Source organism: Notamacropus eugenii, chromosome 2, assembly GCF_028372415.1.
Source record: "Notamacropus eugenii isolate mMacEug1 chromosome 2, mMacEug1.pri_v2, whole genome shotgun sequence".
NCBI lineage: Eukaryota > Metazoa > Chordata > Mammalia > Diprotodontia > Macropodidae > Notamacropus > Notamacropus eugenii.
Window position 1 is genome coordinate 192,742,108 of NC_092873.1, and position 20,131 is coordinate 192,762,238.

The window sequence follows — 20,131 nt, forward strand, 5'->3', positions numbered from 1 at the left end:
CCTATAATATTGCTGATAATTTTAGTTGCTAGTTTAGGTAGCACAGTGGATAAGGTGCTGGGCTTGAGGTCAGGTAGACTCATTTTCCTAAATTTAAATCTGTCTTCAGACACTTACTAGCTGTATGACCCTGGGCAAGTTGCTTAACCTTGTGTGTCTCAGCTCCTTCACCTGCAAAATGACCCGGAGAAGGAATGGCAAACCACTGCAGTATCTTTGCCAAGAAAACCCCAAATGGGGTCACAAAGAGTCAGACATAACTGAACAACAACAAAGCCTTTGCATATTTTGGAGGTCCTGTTTTTGGAACACTTTAGATTGGGTGGAACCAGTAAGCTGTAATGTACAATATTTCTCTTGAGCAGATCAGAGAGGTGTCTCATTAACTCAAAGTTGGTAGAAAGGAGATCTGTCATCATATTGAAGAGGGAAGAGATTATGACCTGATGTATAGAAAAAAATATGAATACATACATATATAGACATATCTATGTATACAAATACAAACAGAGAGAAAGACAGAGACAGAGAGAGAGAAAGATTGGGATAACTGATTTAGAATTGGCCATGTCTTTTATGTGATTTAAAAACATTAAGTTATCTGAATCCTCACCGCACCCCCTTCTGAAATTCCTTTGTTGTGTGTTTCCAGGTGATGCTTGTGACAGGAAGTGGAAGTTCCTAAATTCCTAAGAAGGGGCCAAAAATACCATCAGACAGGCAACAGGAAGCATTAAAAATATCTCTCAGGAGAAATCTAATTGTTGTGAGATTTCTGGTCCATTGTTTCTAGATATGGTAAGTTTGGAGCAACTTCAGAGATGTGGTCAAGCTGTTAAGACTCCTGATTCAACCTTAGAGACTAAGTGTTAAGCTAGGACTATTTGTAGAATGTTTCATGTTATCTACAAGAACTTAGAGGACACTCTGGGGACATTTTCCATTCTTTGTATTGACTAAGGGTATAAATCCATAAAGTTCTAGCAGATATCATAATCTAGGGACCCTCATCTTGTGTGGACTACTGCAATGAACTCTTAATTTATAAAGTGCTTACTCTATGCAAAAATATTGTGCTAAGCTTTGGGGATATAAAAAGAAAAACAGGATGACTCCTGCTCTCAAGGAGTTTATAGTCTAATCAATATAGATAGGGATTTCAACAGCAACTTAGAAATACACACACACTCATGTACGCACATATACACATGTATGTATATATGTGCACAATATATACCCAAACACATGTGTGTATGCACACACATATACATTCACATATATACATGTACATGCATATATACATCCATCCATCCATGTATATAAAATCCTCTATGGATTTTCAAGGGCATTCAAAGCCCTTCATAACCCTCACCTCCCACCTTTCTAGTCTTTTCATACCTTGTACTCCACCACATCCCCTACAATCTACTCACTCTGGGCTCCTTGCTTTTTTCTCAATAAGACACTCCATTTCTGGACTATAATTATATTCACTGGCTTTTCCTTATGCTTGAAATTCATTCCCTCCTCATATCTGCCTCCTGGCTTCTCTGACTTTCTTTAAGTTCCAGCTAAAATCTGACCTTCTACAGGAAGGCTTACCCAATCTCTTTTAATTCAAGTGCCTTCCCTCTGTTGATTATCTTCAATTTTTCCTGCATATACCTTATTTGTACTTAGTTGTTTGCTTGTCTTTTTCTGAGTTCCTTGAGAGCAGGGACTATTTTTTGTCTTTCTTTGTATCTCCAGGGCTTAGCACAGTGCCTGAAAGATCCCACAGTCCTTAGAGTACAGTGGCAAAGCGGACCAGACAATACATTTTCTTTAATATCCTTTTCATTGATAAAATCATATTCTTTTTTCTGATATTGAGCCATCTGATGGTGCCATAGATTTTGGCAAGAATTTTCTTTTTCATAACTATAGCAGCTATGATTAATTGATCTATCTTCCTATATTTAGCTTCTCTCTCCAACATACTTTCTACATAGTTGACATACTGATATTCCTAAAGCAAGAAGTTTGAGTGACTCTCTCTTGCCTCTAAGATAAATTATAAAGTCTTGTCTTTGGCATTTAAAACCCAGCAAAGTCTGGATGAAATTTCTTAATTAGATTCCAGTCATCACAGGCTAGAGCACAAATCATAGTTCTCACACCCTGTGTACACATCATCCTGAGCTGCTAAGACAACTGTGTCCTACTGATGGAAATATATTTTAGCTGCTTCCTGAATTCTCTGAGAAATATTCTACTTATAAGTATCCACCCAAAAGTACCTTCCTTCAAATACAGAGCTTCTACTGTTATGATCACAGTGTGAGGAACAGGGTTGAAAATGGCAGAGAAATCCTGAATAATTGTGTTATTGTCTTTGGTCTTTCATTTTATTCATTCATTCATCCATTCACTGAACAAATACATGTTAACTGCTTGCTATGTGGAAGGCGCTGTTTCAGCAAGCTGTGTGTTACTCTTTCAAAACTGCAAGATTTCTGAAAACAGCAACTCAGTTTGTTGCTCATTATATGCAGGAGGGCACTTCCTCGGGATTGAGATCTGGTAACTGGGCAACTTGGGATAAGCTACCTGTACCAAACAAGGACCCTTGTAGTGACTTGACAACTTTAAGGTCTGTTTAAAATTATATTCAATTTAACACAATTAAAATCTGATTTAAAAATAATTTATCAAGCTTCTGTTACTTGACAATCTTAATAACCATACATTGGACCTTGGAGTCACAAAGAGCTATTTTCAAATCCTGTCTCTAGCATATACCGGCTATGTGACATGGACAAGGCACTTAACTACTCAATGCTCTGGGTTTTGGGACCCTACCATTTACCTTAGGTTGAAGTTAATCTGTCCCTAGCTGAAGCAGTAACTGAAGAAGAGGTTTTGAATGTCATTAGGCTTCTTTCATGTGGCAAAGCACCTGGTGCTGACTGTTCCAGTTGAGATTTACAAGTTAAGAGGTTCATTGCAAAAGCTGACTGAAATTTTCCAGGTTGTATGGTAAGAGGAGGTTTTCTCCTAGGAGTTCAAAGATTCTTCCTTTGTCCATCTCTACCAAGGTAAAGGAAATAGATTGTCCTGTGATAATCATGGGGGGCGGGGCGGGGGGGGGCGGGAATTGTTCTCTCTCAGTCATTGCTGGCAAGATTCTTGCCAGAGTCCTCCTTAATAGACTGATCCTTCACCTGAAAGATGTTCATCTACCTGAGAGCCAGTGTGGCTTCAGAAAGGGCCGAGCAACAGTTGATTTGGTGTTTGCTGCCCAACAACTCCAGGAGAAATGCCAGGAGCAGAGCAGAGGTCTATACTCAATGTTTGTAGATCTGACCAAGGCCTTTGACACTGGTAGTCATGAGGGCTTATGGAAAATTATGTTAAAGTTTGGGTTGCCCGAAGAAGTTCATCATCTTTGTATGTAAATTTCATGATGGCATGCTTACCTGGGTTCCAGATAATGGACAATGCTCTCGGGCCTTAAGAAATTATGAAATATTGAGAATTAAGACAAGCATTTCCATAACATGGTAAAATAGAAAAAAAGAGATGTTTGCACATGAAACTGCAGATCTGTTATGTATAACTTACTATTCCTTTTAAATATATAATAAACTTACGATGTAACTTTTCCCCTTTTTTCTCTTCCTCCCCCCTCAGATTGCTACCATTAGACACACATATGTATGTATGTATGTATGTATATACATACATACACATATATGTAAAATCCTTCTATACATTCTATTTATCAGTTTTTTCTCTGTATACAGATAGTATCTTTCTTCATAGGTCCTTTGTAGTTAATTTGCGTATTTATAATAGTCAAAATGACTTTATGATTCTAAAGTCCAATGATACTGAGAAGCAAAACGGATCTGAACTAAAATTGTGGCAGCCACTTTGAAAAGTAGGGATGTATTTGAGCATCATTATAGCTGAAACAATGATAGGGTTGGCTCACTGATTAGATGAGGGAGGTTAGCGAGAGAAAAAGTTCAAAAGTGGCTCTTGGTTTTTAAGCCTGGGTTCCTGGGATAATGGTGGTACCAATAGAAATAGGGAAATTAGGAGGGACAAATTTCAGGAAAATAAGAGTTTAATTTTAGACACAAGGAGAAATGTACTGTTGAGAATAGGACATATCTCTCCTTGAGTCCATTTAGAATCAGAATGCCACTTTTTGTCAGACTGAACCTACCTCATGGGAAGTCATAAATCATTGCATTATAGACATAAATATTGGCTTCTAACTTAACTTTTGCCTTCTAGATTCTCTCTCCAGAGTGCATTGGTCAATTATTGTGTTCTGCAGATTTGAAAGGAAGAGTTCAGAAGGGAAATCATTGAGTCTGAAGATCAGTGAGTATATTAAGTTAGATTCCCACCACTCATTATTGTTAATAAATCATTGTGTGCTCTCTTATATTCAAAATGTAGGCTTGGAAAAATCATTTGGACCAATTTTTGTCTCACATCCAATTAAATCTTTCATTTGTTCCCTGCCTATTTTACAATAGGTTCTGACATATTCTCATTTGTAGACTTACTGGAATTGGCATTTAGCTCTGTTTTCATTTTTCCCTGTGTCATCGCACTAGACTTCCAACCTATTCTCTTTTCATTTCCTTCCTGTTACTCAGTAGTTCTGTCTTCCCCCTGCAAGGTTAGGAACAGGTGTTGATTAACTAATTGGCAAAGAGCCAGGAAACTTGGGGAGGATTGGGGTAGGGATAGAGATAGCCTGTACGTGCTCATGTCTACATCCTTACCTTCTAGAGCTCCAGAATAGGTCAGGTCAGGATGACTATGCCTGGCATGAAAGTTCTTATCCCAGTTTTGCTGCTACGATACTATATGACCTTGGACAAGTTGTTTTCCTTCTTTGGGCTTTAGTTGTCTCAGCTGTACAAAATATCACTATTTTGCCTTGCTGTGAGGAAAGCCCATTGTAAACTATAAAGCCTTATCTGCTAGAGAGAGGGTAGCATGACAAAGTAGATAGAGAACTAGTTTTGGAGTCAAAAAGGCCTGGATTCAAATGTTTGCTAATATAGTCCACCTTTATGATCCTGGTAAAATAATTCAATCATAATCAATAATTTATTAATGATGTAATAATGAACAATTTAATAATCAATACTTTGAAAAAATATTAATAATTTATTAATCATAATCCAAAAGGAGTTACAGTAACTGATTGATTATATATTACACACTTTGCTACACATTCTGTCCAAGCTTGAGCACACTTATTTCTGGACTTGTGATTAACTTGTAGGGAAGTTTATTAGCAGATACACTTCTGGGTAAATGTTTTGTACCAACTCTTTTTACTTTAGTGAACACCCCTTTCTAAAACCCAATTATTTCTGGCTTGTAACTGATAATCAATAGGGGAAGCATACCACTGGGGGCTCATGAGCTTTGGTGTTAGACAGATACCCCTTAAAATCTGAAAGCTACCCTAGGACTCTGAGGAGAGATATAGCAGACAGGCTTGGGGGGCCCTGTTTGCCAGTTGGAGTCTAGGTTTGAAGAATCACCACATAACATGTACTAGCTAAACTTAAGGCTTTTCTTATCATACTATGTTCTACTACAATTCCCTAGTGACTAGTTAACATAAGAATAAAGAGAAATATCAAAGAGTAAAGATGAGAAAATAGGATAATCAATGCCAACAATTTTTCACTAAAAACCATGTACCTATTTTCATCTAATTCTCCTTATGTCTAATGACTAAGAGAGCAAACAGGCAAACATTTAAAACAGATTAGAAAGAGCACTGGGTCTTGTGAAACAATTGAATTGGTTTCTAGTACTGACTCTGCCAGTAATTAGCTGTTTAACTTTGGGTTCTTTGGAACTCTGTTTCCCCAGTGGATAAATATATAATACTTACGCATTAATTATATTTATTAATAATTTATTGTATCTAATTTATTTCTAATAATTTAATAAATCATTAATAACATATAAAATTTATACAGTGCCATAAGATTTACAAAGATCTTTACAAATATTCCCTTTTATCCTCACGACAGTCCTGAGAGGGAGGTGTTATTATTATCCCCATTTTATAGATATGTAAACTTAAGACAGATATTAAATTACTTGCCCAGGGTCACACAGCTAGTATGTATCTGAGTTTGGATATGAATTTAGGTTTTTCTGATTCCAGGTCCAGGGCTCTATTTACTGTACCCCCTAGCTGCTTCAAAATTAGGCAGTTGGACACCTGAGGAAAATTTTGTAGCTTGATTATTCTGGAATTTCTAGATTCTATTGTCTTTAGTGGGGCAGCTAGGTGGTGCAGTGGATAGAATGCCAGGCCTGGAGTCTGGAAGCTGAGTCTTCCTGAGTTCAAGTCTGGCCTTAGACCCTTACTAGCTGTGCAACCCTAGGCAAGTCACTCAACTCTATTTGCCTCAGTTCCTTATTTGTAAAATGAACTGGAGAAGGAAAGAGTAAAACTATTCTAGTATCTTTGCCAAGAAAACCCCAAATAGGGCTGAACAACAACAAAATTGTCTTTGACATCCTTGTTAGAACTAAATAACACATTAAATGTCATTATGATGGGGCCTTATGAATACTTTCAGTGATAATCAACCACCTGAAATGGAGTCTATCATGGATTCTAGTTCTACCCTGTAGCAGTGAGTAGTGCTGTACTGAGGCTCCAGTGGTTATAGTTTGAATTTCCTTTATCATTCCCTTACTCAGTGAACTCCATTGGCTCTCTTCCCTCTGTCCTTGTTCAGTCATTCAGTCATCTGTCTTTTTGTGACCCTATTTGGGGCTTTCTTGGCAAAGATACTGGAGTGGTTTGCCATTTCTCTCACCAGTTCATTTTACAGATGGGGAAATTGAGGCAAGCAGGGTTAAGTGACTTGCCCATGGTCACATAGCTAATAAGTGTTTGAGGTGAGATTTGAACTTATGAAGTTGAGTTATCTTGCCTCCAGGTCTGGTACTCTATCCACTGTGCCAGATAAAAACAAAACAAAACAAAACAAAACCCAACAACCTTGTTTGGTCGTGATAGCCTACTGCTCATTTATCTTTCCAGTCTCATCTACGTTACTCTTCTTGTCACACTCTATGGTCCAACCAAAGTAGTCTTCAATCTGTTCTTCACACATGGCACTCATCTCTCATTTAGGTGCTTTTGCATACTCTCTTTTCATATAGCATCTCTTTCTACCTTTAAGACTCATGTTTAGCACTACCTTCTTCACAAATCTTTCCTTGTCATGCCAGTTGCTTGTGCCCTTCCTCTCAAACCTTTTTCAAATTAATTCTCTCTATATTTACATATCTACAAGTTTACTCCCTTAGTGCAATGTAAGCTCCATGAGAATTGGGATTTTTTCACTTTTTTATACTATATCATCAATTCCTATCACATAGTAGAACCTTAATAAATGAATTTTGATTGGTTGATTAGCTATTTTGGAACTTTACTGTCAATGATCATTATGAAGCTTTCTTGCTTTGTTTATCCCTCTTCCCATTCCTCTCCAAAATAAAACACATTTTTTATTATTATTATTTACATTTCTAGTTCATCAGAGTAACATGCCACAGTTACTTTTCTTTTTTTAATTTTTTAAATTAAATGTTTTGTTTTTAAGTTACTTTTCACAGAAGGTCCTGACTTTACACATTTAGTAGCCATTTTTTACCATTACGATGAATATTTATTCCCAGTATTTAAGACTGATCACCAGTAATGAAGATGGTATAATCAATACATCCTGACTGTTGAACTATATTATACTTAATCACACTAATCACCCACCCTCCTTTCTTCTCCTCTCCCCAGCTACACACACACACACACACACACACACACACACACGGATACACACAATTTTTATGAAGGCACTTTCTTTTCCTTAGGCACCTGGAGCCTTGACTTCACACTGTTCTTTGGCATTTCATTGCAAAACAGCTACCCCTTTCGCATCTCCAGGGCTTATATTGCAAAGATGTTTGAAAATAGACAGTTCATTTAAATACTGCTTGATTTTACATCTAAAATCTCTTTGGAGTCATTCTTTAGACTGATGTCTCCTTTTACTGAGGCTCATTCGAGAATCTCCATGTTCCTATGCCATTTGGTATGGAGATAAATGATATTAAATATCAGTCAGTTTGGAGACTAGGATTTAATTAAGGAGACTATTTCACCCCTTGGGAACATTGTTTTCCTCAAGGGAAATACTTCACTAAGTTAACTGAAAACACAATTGAAAAACAACAATCCCCCAAACTGGAGACTGAGCAGACCTGGGAAGCCCTTTTCATTCCACATTATGTAAGATTTGTAAGGGGGTCCCTGGAGACAGCTGGTATTGTTATGGAAGTCATCCTTCCTGCTGGTTCTCATGAAGTAATAATAAATGTAGGCATTTTTTTCCCATTTAGGTAAACACTAGATTGCCTGACTTTGTGAAAATCTCAAACACAGACCAAAAAATTCCTGAGGATACATGAGACTCAGTGTCTTTCTCTGATGGGGCATTATTATTATTATTATTTTTAACTAAAACTTGTCTTACTCAGTGATTTCCCCCACTCTGAAGACATAGTCTTGCACATATAAAAATTCCCATTCCCAGTGAGCCCAGGAATGCTGTTGCTCCCAGATTCTCATGATAACAAGACTGTGGGGATTCATGGCTGAACTACTGGCAGCTGATTTTCATTAGGACTTTGATGAGAAACTTAAGTTGGAATTACAAACATCTGTGGTTACACTTCCCTTCAGTGAACTGTTTCCCAGAACTTAACTCTACCACACCAGGAGGGGAAAAGGCAGCCAAGAAAAGGATTCTGCCAAGAGACCTAACTAGCAGTTCCTATATCTGTGGCAAGCACTAAAAAATGTTCCTGGGGTAAGCAGTTAACTGGGAGGGAGGGAGTGAGCAGAGCATCATGGAAGAGGTCCTGTGCTTAAATATTGGAAGCTGGTATCCACAGCCCTGCTGTGAAGTGGGGAACGGGAGAGACATTTGGTAGGATAGGGATGTTCTTGAGGGTCAGCAGTGCCCATGAGTGGCGACCCCAAGATGCCTTGAAGCCACCACTGAAAAGGCTACCACCAGAGAAAAGAAGTAGACCCAGGAGGATTTCACCTAGGGTACCATAGTATTGTGTGTGGGAGGGTAGGGACACACCATCTGGTAGCTACCTCTTGGAACTAATTATTCTTTCAGCATGGCATAGTGAATAGAAGGGACGCCTTGAAATCAGGCCAGCCTAGGTTCAAGACTCACCTTTTAGAAATGCTGACTAAGGCAAATCATGGAACTACTCAGTTCTTTGAGCAGTTCTTTAAAACTAGAAATTACAAGGCATATCAAGTCAAAAAACATTTATTAAGTGTTATGTTAAATGGAGGGGATAAAAATACAAACAAAAAAGTAGGTACACTGGAAAAAGAAGTCTGGAGAGTTAGAAGAAGAGCCCAGAGAAAATAGAATCAACATAGCTGGCTTGAGCCCTTCCACAAAATGGAACTCCTGGAAGGAGCTCACCATGGAGAGAAGAATGCCACAGAGGCAGAGAGGGGGTGAGAAAGCCACAGACGCAGAGGGAACTTTCCAGGGGAGAAGGCTGTTGAGGCATAGTGGAAAAACTGGGAGTGTCAGAAGCAGAGCTGGTAAAGGAGATGAAGGATGACTGGTCTAGACCTTTCAACAAAATGGGGAATCTGGTAAAAACTCACCAACAGTGGGAAAAGGGCAAGGGATGTAAAGGAACTTCTACGGTAAGAAAACAAGTGAGACATGTTGGCAAAGTGAGGATAGTCAGAAGCAGAGTTGGGAGAGGAAATGAAGGAAACTGGACAATCGTCATCTGCATTGGTGTATGGAGTTTTTTCTTTTGGAGTTCTCTAAACCTATGAAACCAACACTTGCCACAAAAATGTTCATACTAACTTGTTGCAAGAACAGATGGCACGATGTTACACATAGAGCACTGGACATGGAGTCCTACAGAATCATAGAATCATAAATTGAAAGGTGAAAGTAACTGCAGAGCCCATCAAAGCCCCTCTTATTATAGAGGAGGACATTGAGGCACGGAAAAGTTCAAGTTGTCACATAACTGGTGAGAGTCCGAAGTGGAATTTGAGTCTAGGTCTTCCTTATGCCAAGTCTAGTATCCTATATGCCACACTAGGCATCAGAAAGACCCAGAGTTGAATCTTGCCTCAGGCACTAATGAAGTGGGCCTGAAAAATTATTCAACCTCTCTGGGACTCAGTTTCTTGTTCTGTAAAATGAAGAGATTGATGATAATTGTTAGCTCTAATTCCATAATCTTATGAACTGAATTGATTTTACCTGTTGAAGAAGTACTAGTGCTATCATTCCTGTCAATATTTCAGTGCCCTGGTACAAAGATCCAATTGCTCCACTCTGGTCATAATTCTTCACCAGTGCACATGTACAAATATAGACATTCTGATGGACCTTCCCTATATATTCAATTTATTTCAATGAAATATCACCCTTACCCAGTAACATATGAACTTCTTGAGAACAAGAAGTATTTCATTTTTGTCTATATATTACCAGGGCATTCAGTCAATGTTTGTTGAATGGAATGGTATTGAATTATTTTTGATAAAATATAAATAAAATGAAATTGCAGAGAAATACACAAAATTTGGGCATTCAAAAGACTGTGCTCATAACTATGTTTCTGAATCTCTTATTCTTAGTATCTGTCTCTTTACAGATGATACTAACCAACAAATGATTCAAAATTCTATCCTTATGACTTTACCATTATTCAAGTGTTTCCTTTGAGCCGGGATAAGTAGCCTGAAGAAAGAGGATTTGACTATATGTTTAAAAGACACTATGTGTGACAAGTTACATTTGGGAAAGGATGGATTTAAATAGAGGACTTTTCCCTTAGTATTTCAGGGGTCTCCATGTGTCCCAAATAGCTTTTCTTCTTCCGGTCCTGTGTTGATCAAAGTATCCTATTACAATGGAAAAAACAGAAGTTCATCTACACACTAAGTAAACTATTTGGCAAGGAAAGGTGGAAAATTCTAACCTATATTCTTTTCCCCTTTCCCTGGCTTAATTTATATATCAACCCCATTGCAGATCAGCGACCTGCTCTGTTTCCAACTTGGTCTTCTTGCCCTGACAGCTTACCATATTGATGCCAGACTTAGGGCAGACATCTAATAGAATGGACCTTCTTACTACAGCTCAGAATTCCTGAACTCAAGTTACCAATTTCATCCTTGCAAGTAGCAGGGACTACAGGCATTCACCATGATTATGGGAATATAGATATATTCTTCATTTCAGTGGGATGTAAATTCCTTGAGGATAGGGATTTTTTGGGGGTATGTTTTGTCTGTGTATCCCCAAAGAGCCTTGTACAGAGCATATATTTCATAACTACTTGTTGAATTTAATTTAATTCTATCCTGAAGAGTTGGTACACATAGGAAAAACACAATTTGAATTAATAACTAAATGTTGAAGGAAACAACATTTGCCAGAGAATAATATATTTTTTGAGAAAAAGCCCCAAATGAGTCTTGGTGATAACCAAGATTGACCAACAGCTTGCAAAGGGACAGACCATTTGTGGGTAGAGAGAGAGAAAGAGAAAGAGAGGGAAAGGGAGAAGGAGGAAGAAAGAGATGGGATGGGGAAGAGGGGGAAGGAGGGAGGAAGAGGGAGAGAGTGTAAATGCAAAGAAGTGTTTAGGTCTGTATGTCCTAAAACCATCTCTTGATAGATGTGGAGAAAAAAGGATCCTATAAGGAAAGGGATATTTTATTTTCCAGAAACAATTTGAAGAAAGGAACTTACTGTTGAGAGGCAGCATGTATTATATCTCTCCTTATACATGGTACTGTGTCATATACTGCCTAGAATAACTTGACTAGTTACTGCTCTTTGTCTCATCAACAATGGATATTATAATTATTGATATTTATAGGGAAGACAATAGTTGTGTCATACTTACAAATGAAGATATATTATGGTTCAGAGTAAAGATCCATAAAGAGATTATTTAGGTCAGTTTATACTAGAACTTTGAAATAAGGATAGATTATATCTATATCTACATCTAGATAGATAAAGGAAAGCATTGTTTCAGTTCTTTGGCAATTTTATCATAACTTGTGCTGATCACACAGTCTATGCTCAATACATGCTACTTTAATTGAATGTTACAGTTTATTTAAATGTGTTTCCAAATCTTTGAAAAATAGTATCCTAGTTAATAGTTTCGTTATTCCAGAAGAGTAAAGGGTTGAGAATCAGTAGACGTGGATTTCAGTTCAACCCTGACATTGCTAGATGCAAAATATATAACCCTGGATAAGGCCCTCTCACTTTTGCCAGGCTTTAGTTTGCTCAGTGGTAACCTGAGGAGTTTGAACTGCATAGGCTTTTAGTTTCCTTCCAGCCCTAACAATTTTTTACTTTCCATTCATCCTTTTCTAGACTCATCCTTTCTTAAAGACGGCTTCTGCTTTGGAAGTAAGGGCTTTAAAACTTGCCCTTCTAAAAATTACCAACTGTACTGCTATAAATTAGGAATTCCTGAGTGCCAGAATATGATCTATTATTGTATCCCAGTCACATAGCACAATACGCTGTATACAGTAGGCCCTTAATAAGTGTTGAATTGAAGTGTAAACAAGGACTAATATTTCTTAATCCTGAGAAATTTTTAGAGGAAGAGATTATTTTTTAGCTGCAGAGGTCAGGGAGAACTTTGAAAGGGTACCTAGATTAGAATTTCAGTTCCTTGAAGGAAGGGACTTTCATTTTTGTCTTTGTATTGTCAGCACCCATAGACCTGCCACCTGATAGGCACTCTGTAAAGGCTTAACTATTGATTGATGAGTGTGGCCTTGGAGGGAGTTACTTCAGTAGAAAGAGATGAGGGAAGCATCCTTTCTAGGGATACGGGACAATATCAGCAAATGTATGGAAAAGAGAGAGAATAGTATGGGTAGGAAGGGTTAGTCTAGAACAGTCCAGTTTGGCCACAATGTAGAATACATGAATAAGAGTGCTGTAAGACTGGAAAGTAAGGTTGGAGTCGGATTGTGTCCATATGATTCAGTCAGTAATGGGGAATCACTGAAAGATTTTGAGAAGAGGCATGTCATGATTAGCAAGATCCATTAGAAAGGTTTTCTTCTTGCCAACTTGTGAAGCAGATAGAAGGGATGATAGCTCAGAGGAAGGGAGAGCTCTTACAGGGAGCTAGGAAGCTCTTCCAATAGTCTAGGCAAAGAGCAATGAAGACCATATCTAGAGGGACTGCCAGCCTGATTGGAAAGGAGGTGGATTCCAGAGATGCTGGAGGGATACAAACAACAGACTTTAGCAACAGATTGGATGTGTGGGATGAGTGGAAAGAAGAGGCAAAAAAGACTCCCTTACAAGCCCAGATAATTAATATAACTTTATTTGGTAGACCATGAGAAGTAACTTATTTCCAGTGAGTTCAGAATAATAAGCGTTAAAGTAGGGTTGAAAAAAATACCTCAGATTTTGCCTAATTCTTAAGGCATTTTGGACAACTAGGGTTGGTTTTACAATATAGCTATAATAATTCACATCTACACAGTAATTTACAAAGTTCTGTCTTCTCAACGACTTTGGAAAATAACTATGGAGTTGGTGGTACTGATGATGATAATTATCTGGACCTACGTGGTACAGTGGATAGAGTGCTGGGCCTAAACTAAGGAAGACTCATCTTTCTAAGTTCAATTCTGGCCTCAGACACTTACTAGCTATGTGATCTTGGGCAAGTCACTTAACCTTGTTTACCTCAGTTTCCTCATCTGAATGTGTGTTCATCCTTTGTTGCCAAAGAAGACCATGTCATCAGAGAAATAATGACATGACTTGCACTTGACTTTGTTTTGAGTGAGGGAGGGCTGTGCTGGTCTCCAGTTTCACTTCTTCTCCAGCTCCATCCGAATCCAGTGACCAGATGTTCTTCAGGATGACTGGAGATGACCCAGGATGAGGCAATTGGGGTTAAATGACTTGCCCAAGGTCACACAACTAGTGAGTTATCATAGAATGGAAGGTACTTCAGGTGATGTCAATTGACCTACCTTTTCTTTCTAGTTAAGTAGTGAAAGTGTTACTCCCCCTTCCTCTCCCCTATTTTACCCATAGAGAGGACCAGAGAAGTTGTGACTGACTTTCTATGAGTTAGCAAATGTAGAAGCTGATCTTAGAACTCAGTCCTCAGTGATCTTTCCATTATGTCAAGCTGACTCTCAGTGTGTTTGCCATTTGTGAAATACATGTGGCTAATTGTTGACCAATGTATGGTGAATTGATGCTGAGAAGTAAGCACTGGAAAGGGTGATGTTACGGTGTCCCAGTTTTCTCTGCTAGGTACACTATTTATTCTTCTACCACATCCCTCTCTCTGCCTCTTTTATTTCTCCCCTCCATTCTCCCACACCCAATCTTTTTATACTCACACAGAAACAGTGATTCTGTCAAATATTTCACTGCAAGGCTGGAGGAAAGCAACCCCCTTCTCCCAAGCCCCCACACCTTAGACTTAGTAAAACGCTACTGAACCACTGTTTTCCTGTCAAACTATCAATGTCCTAGAATAGAACGAAGCCTGCATTCTGACCCTGTTAATGTTATCCATCACTTCAAGTTCATAAAGACCTGAAGAATGAGAAGTGAAAGGCAGAAAGAAGGCATCCATTCAATCCTGGGTGCCCCTTCTCTGCTCTGTGTAGTTATGCTCTCTCTTGCCTGTGAAATGTTTGTGGTACTAGAGTCCTAGGAGAATTTGAGAAAAAATCATGCAACTCAAGCAAATAAAGGGGGAAGGTGTATTTTCAGGACATTTCATTATTTGTGCTTCAAATCTTCCCTCATGGACAAAAATGTGTATATACATACATAGATATATAGATATGTAATGCATATGTAATATATATATACACATATATGCATGTACACACATATGCAATATATTAAAATATATAATTATAAATTGAATACATTACATAAAATATATACACATAAAATGTATATATATATACAGGAAATGTCTTTAAATACACACTTATAGCTATATTTAGTGTATTTTATATATATATATATACAGGCATAGGCATACATATGGTCATCATGATGAGTTTCCATGTAGCTGCTCTGTTATTGAAGGTGGAGCATGTATGTGGCTTGAGGTCTGTTTGTATTTTGTCTGTGAAGGGAATAGTAAACATTGTGGCCAAGGATCTGCCTTCTTTGTGGAATCAGTATAACACGAGGCATTATGTGAAAATATGTAGTGGAAACGTAACTACCACAGTCCCGCCCTTCTGCCCCCCTTTCTGTAGTATGCAATTTGACTCTGTTTGGAATGACTAAGGACCTCTGTCTGTCAGTTACAGAAAACCACCGGCCTTTTCTAGTATTTGGAATCATTTTTTTAGGGAAATTAAGGAACTATTGGAATCAAACAGTGTTATGAAGTTAAATTCCTATAGAACATTCTTTCTGGTTGGCAGGTAAAAAACCTTAACAAGAAGACTGAATTAACTATTAAGTCGAAAGCACCCAGTAGAAACAAAACTTTAAAAACAGATGAAAGAAAGAGCTTAAAGTTTTTATTATCACTGTCATCATTAGCATTATTTTCATAGGATTGTAAATGTAGACTTAGGGGTCTTAGAGTAATAGTGAGCATTAATATAGGATGTTAAAGTCTACAAAACACTTTACAAATCTTATGTCAAATGATCCTCAATGCTGTGAGGAAGGTGTTATTATTATTGTTTTACAGATAAGGAAACAGGCTGAGAGAGGTTATGTGACTTGCCCAAAGTCACACAGACAATAAAGGAACGCTGGTCTAATCAGTTGTGTATCAAATGATGTAAGAAGTTTGCTTCTAGTTTCATCATTTAATTTAATGATCTCTAAATATGTGCATTGCTGGCAGTGGTTCTCCCCCTACCCCACCCGATCCTGGGAAACTCATGATGGAATGTATTTAGCGTATTCGACCTTGTGTCTCATGAGCAGGCATTTCATTCAGGGACTTTCCGTTTGGTAAGCAACAGGTGGAGATAATGTTTCCCAGTGGTTAATTTCAAGCCTGTGAAGAGGAGGTTCACTCCCTACATTATGGAGTGTATCCAAGCCCCAGCTCGCTCCCCAGTGTTGAGATATTAAATTGACCATAGTTCACGCTCATTATCTTCTCATGTAAGTCTCATTTCCCACCTTACAGTGTTGTTGGAGTGGTCAGTTCCCACACAGAATTTCTTAACTGGAAGGGCCTTACTCCCTTGGAAGACAAAATATGGAGATTTGTGGATCTTCCTTTTATGGTCTTGTGGTTTCTTAATTTAGAGGGGCCTTGAATTTTTAGTGTAATTAGTATTTGAGATCCACTTGGATTCAGGTTCTGTCTCTGATACTTATTTGACCTGTGTAATCTTGGACCAAGCCACTTAAATTCCCTGTGCCTCAGTTTCTTTATTTTTAAGAAGGTTAGACTAGATGACCTCTAAGATCCTTTATAACTTTAAATCTGTGATATGAATTTCTGTGCCATTAGCTCTCTGGCTCTGTCTGTCTCTGTCTCTCTCTTTTTCTCTCTCTTTCTCATTGCCTTTTCCTTCCCATAAACTTCAGTGGCTTTCATTTGCCTCCTACTCAGTATCTCCCACGTACTGGATTGTCTGACCTATAGGGCCCCTCAGCCCTTCACTCTTAGCTCTTAACCTTTCTACCTCAGGAAATTTCTGTACTTTGTTGTTGTTATCTATTTCCCCCTAAATAAAATGAGTGTTTGACATTCAAATAACAGACTTTTTCATGAATATGACACCAACAACACATTCCAGTTTAAGGGATTCTTTTTAATTTAAAACAAAGCCTGGGGAAAATCTTAACTTTTTGCATTATGTTTGGCACTCATAGTGACTTCATTGCAATTCATAGGATCATAAATCTTGAAGTGGAAAGCACCTAAAAGGCCATTCAGTCCAACCTCTGTATTTTAAAGTGGGAGAAGCTGAGACTCAGGAAAATTAAATGACTTGTTCAAGGTCGCCTACGCAGGCAGTAAGCATCAAAGGTATCCACTCACAATTGACCCTCTCCCTTCCCCATTTCTCTTAGAAAGGAACTTATCCATGGTCTAAGTTAGAAAAGAATTGACATTGCCAATATTACAATAGTGGATTTCCTTTAACATCAAAAACTTTATTGAAAGTCGAAGTCAGTGACTACCTGGGAGTGCTAAGGGCCGTAGGTTCACTGGGACAGAATAATTCATTGGACAGGAGTTTGTCCCAAGTGCTGGCAAGAAACTCAAGGGCATTCCTGGCCAGTGCCCCAAACCACTCTGCTGCACTGTGGGGCGCAGGCTGAAGGTACGTGCCTTTTGTAATTTGAAAAAAAAAAAATAATCTGTCGACTGTGAAAGGCTTCCCCATGGAAATTTTATTGATCATTTTATAAAACCTTTCAAAGCTAACTTGAATGCAGGTGAGGCTATTATGGGAGGAATAGGAATGAAGAAAGAAAGGAAACACATCCAGCATGCAAAGAGAAAGTTTTCACTTGAGAGATAAAACAGTTACTATACCTCAGCCAAAGTCACAGGACTTCCAGACGCTAGCGATGGCTCTCGGTTATCATCTGAGTCTTGTTTGCTGATTGCAGAACTACCTTCAATGTCAAACTGAAAAGCACTGCCCTCCGCTGCTGCAGCGCTGGAGGAAAAGCATCCCAAGGAGAGCAGCAGAGGAAAGGCATGAGACCAGGCACAGATCAAAGCCATTGCCTTCTTTTACATCCAGGAGGGTGGTCTTCTAAGAGTTTTGTAATTGTTTACCCCCTTCTTCAGTCAGCCCCCCTCGGTTCAGTGGTGCCTCAGTTGTTTTAACTTTCTTTCGGTTTGGAGTTTCCAGATGTGGCACTTTAAGACAGCCTAACCAGCTCCTTATTTAAAAAAAAAGGGAGGGGGAAGAGGGAGAGTCTTTTGCTTCCTCTTCTATGTAAGTTTCTCTCTCTCTCTCTCTCTCTCTCTCTCTCTCTCTCTCTCTCTCTCTCTCTCTCTCTCTCTCTCTCTCTCTCCCCCTCCCTCCCTCCCTCTCCCTCTCCCTCTCCCTCTCCCTCTCCCTCTCTCTCCCTCTTTCTCCCTCTCTCTCCCTCTCTCTCCCTCTTTCTCCCTCTCTCTCCCTCTCTCTCCCTCTCCCTCTCTCTCCCTCTTTCTCCCTCTCTCTCCCTCTCTCTCCCTCTCCCCCACCTTTTGTGTGCCTGTAGTTCTTCTTTTCCCCTTACTCTGCCTGAATAATATACAGATGGGCAGTGCTTAAGTGGAGAGTGTCAAAATGCAGATTGTATTCCAGGAAAACCCCACTCTCTCCCCAGCCACCTTATCTTCCCTCAGTCAGGATACAGACTGATTCTTTATTCTGCCTCTGCTTTCCTTCAGGCAGTCACATCACTCCCTTTTACCTTTAGCTATGGGACCCTCCCACTCTCAGTTCACCAGTCAGACAGTGTCCTCTGGTTATTCCCCTTGACCCTCATCGTCACCTTTCCTGATTTGGAGATGGTCCAAGGACTCTAGATGAATAGTAAACTCCCACAGATTTACTTTAAGAAAAAAAACCCAAAAAAACTACCATTCATTTAGTCAAGGTGCCAATTTTTTTTTTCTCCAAGGGTCACAGAGAGGAGTGGAAAAAGATTCTAGGGAAAGGGGCCAAATTTAGATTATCTCAAATAACATAAGAGCAGAGTACCCACTCCCTTGACCAAGTTTTCTTATTTTCCACAGGGCAGAGTTGTGGGTTTTTTTGTTTGTTTATTTGGTTTTGGTTTTTTTTTTACACCAGAGAGTAGTCTCTTCACTTCAAACTCCCAGGCCCACCCCTCTTGATCCTGACAGCTCCTTCTCTCCTCACCCAGCACGAATGTAAGAATATCATTCATTCCCCGCAACTTTGGAAAATGACTTCATTACTCAAATGCATGAACTTTATTTACAAAGAACATCTTGTTTTCCCCCTAAAGAGGTGCTTTGTAAAGCCCCAGGAACAAGGCCTGCAGTGTGTGAAAGGCTGTCAAATATACTGCCCACAGTCGATCTCATACTTTTTTTTTTTGCATGTAATCTTATGAAGACTTCATCTGTCTAAGTAACGTAACTTTTCTAAGATTTCTGGACACAGTTAGGATATAATTATACTGATGATGTTAGTGGACCACTTATCACTGTATCCAATTAAGCATCTTGTTTTCCGTTGCTTTCATAAACTAGACTTTTAAATTCTCAGGAAATCTGGCATTTGATAGATTAGATGGGACAGCACTTTTCATTCACATAAAGCCTTGGCTAGCTTAGAAACTTAGCAATGTTTTCTAGTCGTCTGAAACTGGAAAAATCATAGAATTGCTCATTTTCACATAACCCTTACTGAGTGCCTGTGGAAGGGTTTATTATCTTTACTTTGCCAAGAAGGGACATTTCATCAAAGGATGAGTAAGTTACTTACCCAAGGTCACAAAGGTCCCAATGACTAGGTTTGGTGAAATTCATAATATTTGTAAAGTTTTAATTTTATTTTTTTAGGATAAAAATGCTCTTGAGACTTATTCTTCTAGTCTGTAAACACTTTTTCTATGGGAGTAGGTTGACTAAGTCGATTAGATGATATTGAATGAAAGGCTTTAGAAATGTCAATTGAGTTTGCAGTGAGAGCTTTAGGAGACTGGTGCTACAGGGTGGGACTTTAAAGAAGGAAAAAATGAGAATACAATTACTATCCTTATGTCTACCATTTTCCACTATTAGGACAATGTCTACAGAAACCTTAAAGAAAGTGTTGAAATGCAAAATCCAGCCCAAATTTTACTGATGATACTGATCTTTTCACCCTTAGGAAAAGGAAAAAAAAAACACCAGCTCTCAACTTAAAGATTAAATGTACTATGCTTTGCTCTTGGTTATCAGTCCATGGGTCATAAATTACTTTTTGATTAATTGTGGGAGCTGGGGCCTTTTTTCCATTCCCACCTTTCCATGTTGCAGGGCA

General features: G+C 38.7%; 1 protein-coding gene and 1 long non-coding RNA gene across 6 annotated transcripts in view; one reads left to right on the top strand and one right to left on the bottom strand.

Moving 5' to 3' along the window:
- LAMA4 (laminin subunit alpha 4) overlaps positions 1-18,513 on the bottom strand; it is a 200,191-nt gene extending 181,678 nt beyond the window's left edge. For 2 of the 3 annotated variants that reach the window (XM_072643068.1, XM_072643066.1), the window contains exons 1-2: positions 18,337-18,513; positions 17,674-18,029 (exon numbers count right to left, since the gene is read on the bottom strand). In XM_072643068.1, the coding sequence (XP_072499169.1) occupies positions 17,674-17,868 (195 nt within the window). In that variant the 5' untranslated portion in view covers positions 17,869-18,029; positions 18,337-18,513. Of the gene's footprint in view, positions 1-17,673; positions 18,121-18,336 lie in introns of those variants that run through there. The other variant, XM_072643067.1, reaches the window with a different exon arrangement.
- Positions 6,604-20,131, top strand: part of LOC140526671 (uncharacterized) — a 78,437-nt gene continuing 64,909 nt past the window's right edge. For all 3 annotated transcript variants that reach the window (XR_011974471.1, XR_011974473.1, XR_011974472.1), the window contains exon 1: positions 6,604-8,918. This is a non-coding gene — a long non-coding RNA (uncharacterized lncRNA). The remainder of the gene's footprint in view (positions 8,919-20,131) is intronic.